The sequence below is a fragment of the Corvus brachyrhynchos genome, unplaced genomic scaffold (assembly GCF_000691975.1).
Source record: "Corvus brachyrhynchos isolate BGI_N302 unplaced genomic scaffold, ASM69197v1 scaffold106, whole genome shotgun sequence".
Taxonomy (NCBI): domain Eukaryota; kingdom Metazoa; phylum Chordata; class Aves; order Passeriformes; family Corvidae; genus Corvus; species Corvus brachyrhynchos.
In genome coordinates, this window is record NW_008238834.1 from 5,044,186 (window position 1) to 5,053,366 (window position 9,181).

Below are 9,181 nucleotides of genomic sequence, written 5' to 3' on the forward strand. Positions count from 1 at the left end.
AGCACTACTTTTCCACTGTTGGCCTGTTCCAAACTTCAGGGATGAACTGTACAGAGAAAGCAAATTATTACTGTCATTTTCTGCAAATACAACTGTCCACTGCCTCAAGTCCAGGATGAGACTCTTCTGCCCTGGTTAATATCCCACTGTCACAACCTTTCATTGTCTATTTCATGACTTGGTTACATATTAAATGCATTTCAAATACGTGGTGGGGAGCTGAGCTGCTTTACTTGCATTGATCATCTGTGTAACCTGACTCAACATGGTCTAAAGCACCTTTCTCTTCAGATCCATCCCTTCATGAGATTTAAAAAAGGCAAATGTTCATTACTTTGTATTGCAGATCACTTACTTCTAATGAAAATAATACTGGAGGAAAGGGGAGATTGCTCACAGTAAGTGGGGAACTTTTTCTGCCAGGGTAAATTAGCCCTTTGAATTTTGGAGAGGGAAGGGATTTATTTGCCAGGCCTGACCCAACAAATGTGAATTACCAGATACTTTTGTTTTTGAAAGCCCAAGTGCTAGAAGGGGTCATTTAAAAAATGTGCAAAGAAAAAGTTACTGGGGCTCTTCTGCCCACAGAAGTCATACACATAAAAATTTTGCAAATTTTTAAAAGTGAGGGGAAGTAAAAGAAAGCAAGTCAAATTTTGAGCCCAGCAGTCTCAACAAGGCTTTCCTTTGAGGGGTTTTTGAATTTCTAATGTAGCAGATGCCTAGTTATAACAATTGAGCTTTTTAAAAGATTCATGTGAATCAGAAAATTGACTGAATGGTCATATTAGGAGCAAACATCAAGCTTCTGAAACGCAGAAAGGAAAGATATTTTAGATAGAGTACTATCTTTGTACCAGTTAGTTATTTCAGTATGGGGCATGAGCAGTGTTTCTGGATATGATAAAAATATCAGTAATGCAAGAAATAATTCATATATGTGGCCTAGTCCCTAAGGTTACATTGCTTAATGTCAAACTTCAGGATTTCACATCTCTGCAAATGTCAAGTTGTTTTCAGCAATGCAAGTTCCTGTGTTGCCAGCATCAGTAATGCCTCACCATCATCAAGGCATAAAATACTTAAAAGATGTAGATAAATCCTTTGCTAAAGACTTGGGACAGGATACAAAAGATGTCTGTGAAATTGGCTTTGTCCCCATGGGGAGACATGTAGAAGGGGGCAACAATAACAAACTTACTTCGGATCTGCTTCTTGATTTCCTTGGCAGGGTCCAACCAATTCTGCAAAGAAAATGTTTCCTTTTTTCAATTTGAATTAGAAAACACAATAAACATTATTTTTAAAACAGTGCTATGAGTCAAAGTTAGAACATGTGAAGCTCTGCCACCCCTTTCTCCTTGGAGCAGCAGTAGGCAGGGCTGACACTAATTTTCAAGATGTGGACCTGGGTAGAAGTAGGATTTTTAATAGCCCTCACAGACTTTGAGGGTCTGAATGATTTAAAGTAAAAGAATGAAAAACAGGAATTGGTAAAATGAACCCACAGAAATCTTTTTCCAGGGTATCTCCTGGGGAAACTAAATTTCTACAAGCTTGCTACAAAGAGGTTTTTTAGATTGATTTTTTTTTTCTAATCCTGGAAAGCCTGAAAAGACTTGCTAGAGGATAAGCAAGTGCAGAGTAGGGCACTACCCTGTTTGCAATGCAGCATGGGCACAAGGGGCTCTCCGGGGAAAACCAGAGGCAGAACCACAGCACTTCTGCCCTCATCCACACCATGCAGAGCCCAGTGACTATGCAAGACAAAACCCCTGCTGAGGAGGTGGGGAATTATCCCAGTGATGTGTTAGTACTCCATGGATGCCAAGGAGCAGACGAAATTCCTCTGGAGGAGGCACACAGCAGCTTGGGGTCTCAGTGCCTCTGCTGTCTTGACCTCTAAGAGAAGCAAATTAATATTTAAAATGCGTCACAGCCCAGAACAAAAAGTTCACTTTCCCCAGCAAAGTTCCATTTTCTCCAAAGGAAGATAAACAAATGTATCAGAGAGACAATAAAACACTACAGAAATATCAAACAAGCAGAACACAACAATCCCTCCCCAACAAAAACAACCAGTTTGCAGCTGTCCAAACCTGCTCTATGGTGCAAAACAAGAGCCAGAAGAACTCCAGCTATTGCTGAGCACAAAAGCACACTATGCACCAAGAAATTAAAGATGCATTAGGATTTCTGTTTACAAAGATGGCATGGGATGTATGCACATATGTTGTCTGGCTGGAAGTTATGCATCAGAGGATGGAGGTGAATTGCTAAGTACTTTGACATTAAAAATATGCATATTATTGATCAATAAAAGCAGTGGCAGGCAGTTTTTCTTTTAACTGTTTGGCTCTGTAAAGTAACTGGTGACCTATAAATGTTTAGTGCTTCTAAACCACATGTTAATAATGAATCCATGCTTCTCTTTCCTGTAGGAAAGCATACCTATCTGGAAATGCACTTAGATTTCTGCCTAGCTTTTATCAAAATTCAAAACTAAGCATATGCTAAAGCATTATTTTGCACTGGCATGGACCAAGTATCTGCTTAAGGGATTTTCTGAATCAGAAACAAAGAAGTCTGTAAAGAAAAGGGAAAAAAGAAACAAAAAGACTGATTTTTTTCATATCATATATATTTGAAACAAAAGGAAGACTAGAAAACACAACTGTGGTTCCCACAAGACATAAACAGCTAAAAAAGTAGTAATAGCTCCAGCTCCATCAGGGAAGACCTTTCAGGCCATGCAAAGCACAAAATACCTTCACCTGGTGAGCTCTGCTGAGCTATTGCGCATATTGCTAAGAAGTTTTGTACTGGTTTCTGTCAAAATATTTATCTTAAAATGCCAAAAATAACACAACATATTTTAAATTATCCTTTGATAGCCTCTCTTTCACCATACCATGTCCCAAACAATATATGTACATATCACCTGCACCTTAGATCACCTTTGACACCTGTAATGCACAACTTATTTCATACAGAAGCTGGGACACAGGACAGCAGAATATGATTCACTATTGCTACCAACTGCTTCTGAAGACTAATGTCTTTAGTCAAATCAACAATAATGCTATGATAAAGTCAAGGCTTAGAGCCTTCCCTTATCTTAGCAGTTAGCAGGAGCAGTCAATCATCTCCTGCCTATCTATGTTCCAACTACTATTATTAAGCCATATTTTAGTATTATATATTTTGCAGTGTATCTATGAGTGTAAATCTGACTTTCCTCTATGACAGTAAAGGAATAAATCATACTAGAAAGAGCACCAGCTGTATGACTGATATCCTTCATGTCATAAATAGCCAAAAGAGAGCGAACCCAGGGAAACACACAAGATGCTCTTGAGAAGTAGAGTCACAAAAAACAATAGCTCAAACTATGTCTATGGAATTTGGCAAGGAAGAGAAAACCAACTTCTGGATTGTTTGCAGCTGTCTGGGGAGTGTCTCAGGGAGTTCTGATGTTCACATGCCAAAGGCCACCTGCAGTTTTGTGGATTACCTTTTGGTTTTCTGCGTCTCTGTATGTTAGCCCAAAGTAGTCTTTTTCCAAAAGGTTCAGATGCTCACACACTTTGTCGAATAGCACTTGACCTCTGGAACGTTTCTGTGGGAAATGAACAGAAAACAAACAAAAAGATCCTTAAGTTTGCAAAATAAAGTAATATAAGCATTAAAATAACACCTTTTCTGTCAAACCAGTAACCTCAGAATGATTCAATTCAATGCATCCATCTTTCCAACCTATTGACCTGGAGCTTCATAAGAATCTGCTGAATGGGGCAAATCCTCTTTACCTAAAACCTCATCTTCTTGCAGAGTTAAAAATAAGTCATACATGTCATGTTACAACTTCCAATAAGAAAATCTCTTTTGTTTTTCAGAAACTACAACTTCAAGAGCATGATGAGGTCATACCTCTGCAAACCACAGCAATTCTTTGCGTGCAAGTAGCAACAAACACCAATACAAAATATTCCTGGTCTTGGATTATCAGAGTTGTGACTGGGAGGGGCAATCCACTGGAGGAAAAACCACACATAGACATACTTTTTGCTTCTGTAAAAGTGTGGACTGATTCCAGGACCCATTTTTGTCTAATACACAGAAAAATGTGATTACGCCATCTACGGAAATCACAGAAAGAGCCTAGTATCTGACTGGGAATGCAGCTGGGTAGAAAAACAGCTTTCCAGTGTTCCATCTTCTTTACTGTCAGATGAGAAGACGTCTCACTGTCAACAGCCAGAGCCCTTAGCAGAAGCTTCGTAGTACGCATCATACTGGACAGTAAAAATTCAGGTCATCCTGGTTCTCAGCATTGTATGTGAAATTGAGAAAAAAATCCCCAGAAAACCAAACAGACAGAAACATTCTCTTTATAACCTACACATGCCTACTTTGATATGCCTTAACTATAATAAACCGTTCAAAATTATTTGGGCCATATTCATCACTGTGTTTCCTCACTGCCTGCTTCCCTAAGTGCAGTTCAGCTAAAGGAAAACATCTCCCTGCTTTATTCTGACCACACGCATACATAAATATTTTAGCTGATGTCAGCACAGCATTTTCTTTATCTTTAGCATACACATGACTAGAAGCAGACTGGAAATACACTACTTGCTTCAAAGGCAATGCAGGCAGTTGACACAAAAGAGGAGAGAATGCTGCCTCCAAATTTACATGCCTCTGCTGACCGAGCTGTGCCCGGACTGTGCTGCCAGCCCAGCAGCTTTGGCTGGGAGAGGGCAGTTCACAATCCAAGCTGACACAGCTACGCCAACAAACCCATGGAGCCCAACACTGGCCTCAAACTATTTTAGAAGTCATAAGCAAGCCAAGAGAAAAAAAAAGAAAGAACTGAGGGTTGCTCCCTAACACCCAGTGGAAACATCACAAGAGATCATGGAAGGAGTTGTGCAGCATAATCTAATTTATGTTAAATTTGGTTTTTTTACTGGCATTCGAATGGTTTATTGGAAAGGACACTGGAAAACATCCTTTACATTTTTATCAATGGAGAAGCTGAAGCGTGGCCTAAAAAATGTTCTCCAGCTGAGGAAAAAAACCCAGGCCCAGAAGTGCATTACAAGTGTATTCCTGTAACTTCATTCACTGTGCCTTCCAGCATTATTTGAGCAAACAGCTCTAGGGCCTTGTTCGGCGTGTCACATGCTTTCCACCCTGTAAGTAGGAAGCATAAATATGCCCCAGCTCCTTTATAATGTCAAACAAGTGTTTAGTCAATTCTTCACGCTCCAAACTTTAAAGTAGGTAACAAGAGGTTGGTGGTTTTATACTTGGTGTTCCCTGTAGAGGAAGAGGCAGATAAAAAAGATCTTAATACTAGTGTATGGAGAGGAACCAACTCAGAAACTACAAGCCAAAATAGTCGCATTTCTGCTATAAGCAAGCAATGCTGCATTTTGCCAAATTTCTTGCTCTTCTACTTGTTAACAAACTAAGTAGTTATACTGAATGGAGAAAAACAAGCATAGAGGACACCAGCTTTGAAAAACTCTATGTCTGCACCAGCGCACCATTTGCATGTATTTGTGGCACTTCAGGGCTCTCTTAATTTTAAGAGTCACTTAAGGCCAACACAGGAGCTGTTTTATGTGGCCAATCCATGTAGCTACACAGATGTCTGTTTTGAGAAATAGCAGCTAGCAGCTGCAAGGTATGCTGTTTTAACAGGGAATTACAGGAAACAGTTGTGCAGGACTGTGCTGTAATAAAAACCAAATGCCCAGAAAACTCCCAATTCTCAGTCTTTCATGTTTGGCTACACACTGCAGGCAAGTGAGAGTATCTATGGCAATCTGGAACAACTTTCATGGCAATGTAACCTCCTCTTCCTCCTCTATGAAGATTCCCAAGTTGTACTTAGTCATTTTCAAAGTTCCTGCTGCATCAGGATATGGGAAAACCCTTGCTGGTGGTTCAAGAAGACATGAGAAATACGACATGTAACTGACAGCCCTTCCTGGCCAGGGTCTTCTCTTCATCATCACAAGGTAAGAACTGGTGGTGGTTGAGGGGAAGCCTTACCAGGACCACTTCTCACAGAAACACCCATTTGTGTCCAAACAGATGAGTCTCACGTTGCAGCCTCACCACTGCCCCTGAATGCCTGTTGCCAGCTCAGAGATGACCTGGAGAAGGATTTAGAGGACTCTGGTCATCTGGGGAGCTGCAGCTGCCTGGCAATGGCGCTACCCCTGCTGTTTTCCTAATGCAAGGCCAAGAGAAATCCTCGTGCACCTGCATATAGGCAGCAGTGCCACTTTGTACCCATGTGGTGGGAGCAGGCACACTGTTTCTAGAGCATCATTGCACAGAAACACAGTGAAGGGAAGCTACTGCATAAATTCATGAAAAATTAAGAGGTTCAGCTAGAAATATATAATTAATGCAATTGAACAGACCTCTTTTGCCCTTGTTAATTGTTTTTATTTTACTGCATGCCCAAATAACCATGCCATGAAAGGCAAGGATATCATTGCTTTGGCAGGGAGAGAATGGGAGGAGGAGAGAAAGGTCAACTTACAAATTCATACATCCCTCAATCCATCCTAAACCTTTGCTTTCCATTATTTTGGAGTGACAAGTCTAAGATGATGAAAGATTGACAGTCTGTTGGTTACTGGGGATCACAAGTTAATGGCAAAAATGACAGTCAATTCTCAGCAGTCCAAAAAATGTGGATTTAAAAAAAAAAAAATTCTGAAAGGTAAATATGGCAAGATTATCCACTAGAAATATTCTTAGACATTTTTCAGGCACGAATGGGATGAAATAAAATGCGCAGATGTGAAAAAGACGCTTTGCTTAAGCTCTGGGAAATCAAGTAAACAGAAGGAATACAACACAGAGATTAAACAGTATAAATGAACACAAAGGTCTGGGAGCAAAAACAGTACATTTTTTCACAGCCTCATCCCTGCAGCTCTATAAAGGCCAGGGCTCTCTCTTGAAGCTGGAATGGGAATAAACAGCCTCCTGGTGAAGTTCCCGGTGAAAGGAGCCTGCAGCAGCAAACTTGACAAGCCTGTGCCTGCCAGCAATTCTCACACACAAGGGAAGGGATAAGCAGCCTCTCTTCTCACCAGCTTCTCCTCAGTTTTGAAGCTGAGTTTCTCCCTCCTTGCGAGGCTGAAGGTCACAAAAGGCTCTCTTGTCCCCTAATTGGCTTCTCCACCATGCTCAAACCTTTCCACATCTTCTTCAGCCCATATCCCTCCATCACATCCCCATCGCCTTACAAGATCACCAGACCAAGATTGTGTGAACACAGAGTGAGGAGCTCAAAACTTAAAGTACTTCCACCTTAGTTTTGCCTGGATAACAAGATTATTATCAAGTCAATTATTCTCATTGGCAAACATTTGGGTACAATGTTTGGTATTAATGAGGAACAATAATAAGAAAGTTTTCCTTTATTATGATTAAACCCATAAGCTGTAAAGTACTTACAAAAAGCAAACATTATTAAAGCGAAAAAAATGCAAGCCTTTGTTATCACTTCAGCCACAAAATATGTACTGTATGGTAATCATAGAACCACTGATTGGCTGAGGCTGGAGGGTACCTTTGGAGATTGCCTAGTCCACCATCCCTTCTCCAGACATACCACCTAAAGTGGATTGGTCAGGATCATGCTCATTTGGGTTTTGGATATCTCCACTCCACAGCCTGTGTAGGCCACCCTCATAGCATTTTATTTTTTTTTTTTTTTGTTTAAATGGAAATTCTTGTCTTTCACTTTTTGCCCCTTGTCTCTTGTTCTGCCAAATGTGTACCACTGAGCACATTCTGGCTCTGTCTTCTTTACTCCTCCCATCAGGTACACACTGCTAAGATCCCCCTGAGCCTTCTCTTCTCCAGGCTGGGCAGTTCCAGCTCCAAGCCTTTCCTCATAAAAGATATGCTCCAGGGCCTTCATCATATCTGTGCCCTTTGCTGGACCCTGTCCAGTATGTTCATGTTTCCCTTGTACTGGGGAACCCCAGGATCAGACTCAATACTTCAAGACTGAGTAAAGGGGAAGGATCACCTCCCTCAACCTGCTGGTAACATTGCCCAGGATGGCACTGGCCTTCTGTGCTGCCAGGGAACATCTTCTGTGCTGCCAGGGAACATCACTGACTTTTGTTCACCTTTTTGCCCATCGGGACCCTTGAGCAATAAAACCCCTGTATCGCAGCAACCAAGCCACCAAACACATATGTTATTGTACTGTGATAAGCAATGAGGGAAATTACATAGAAAATGAGCAACCAACAACTTAATACAAAGATGTGACACCAACCTCCTTGTCATACAGGTGTTAGTAAGACTCCAGAAAACTCCTTTGGGAGTCAGTAAAATACAGGGAAGAGATCAGGAAGATTTCAAATGTTATGTGCTGGATGGTGCTTCCCAGGCTGGAAGCCAGTTGTGCCAGAGGAAAATTTATCAGGATTCAGATCTGCCACCTCCAAGGGACACATTTTATTTCTGTGCAAGGCTGTAGGCTTGGCTGCCCCATGCCAGGAGGCACCACCTCTCCAAAAGGTCTTCAAGCTGCTGTGGCTCCTGGTTTGGCAAACCTGGCCTGTCCCTGAAACACAATAATTTGCAGTCTTCCTGCAGGTCATTTTGGCACCCAACCTGATAACGCAGCCTGAATGTCTTTTGATGCACCTCACCCTGAATTACCCACTTTTGCTTGTTGGGTAACCTCCAACCTACAGGACCAGCCATCTTTCCTAGCTCAATGCCAGCTACAGCCATCCATGATGAGGACCTGTCAGTACTCAGGCTTCTTTCAGACAGAATCCAACCCGCTGTTTGACAGATTTCTCCCTGGAGAGGCAATGCCGCTCTGGGACTGGTAGCTCAACATAGCTGAGGAGTCTCTGTTCTCAGAGGGTTTCAAGACATTGGCCAGGCAATGCCACATCTGGCCTGGTCACACCTCTTCACTGCACCCTGGCCACTGTCCTGCTCACATCAGGGGCCTCTCCAGTCCCTTTGAACAAGCACAGCCATGATAATGAAATCCCTGTGCGCCTCCCCAGGTGCTAAGGGGTTAAGTGTCTGATTGCAGGGTAGAGTGTTAGTCTATTCTTAAGGCTCTAGTTTTGCTCACTAGCAGATTACCTTCCTCTCACTGACAGGGAAA

General features: G+C 41.7%; 1 protein-coding gene across 1 annotated transcript in view; it reads right to left on the reverse strand.

Moving 5' to 3' along the window:
* Window positions 1–9,181, reverse strand: part of EPB41L3 (erythrocyte membrane protein band 4.1 like 3) — a 95,327-nt gene that overhangs the window by 38,268 nt on the left and 47,878 nt on the right. The window contains 2 exon segments of the mRNA XM_017738253.1: window positions 1,202–1,244; window positions 3,515–3,619. Of these exon segments, the coding sequence (XP_017593742.1) occupies window positions 1,202–1,244; window positions 3,515–3,619 (148 nt within the window).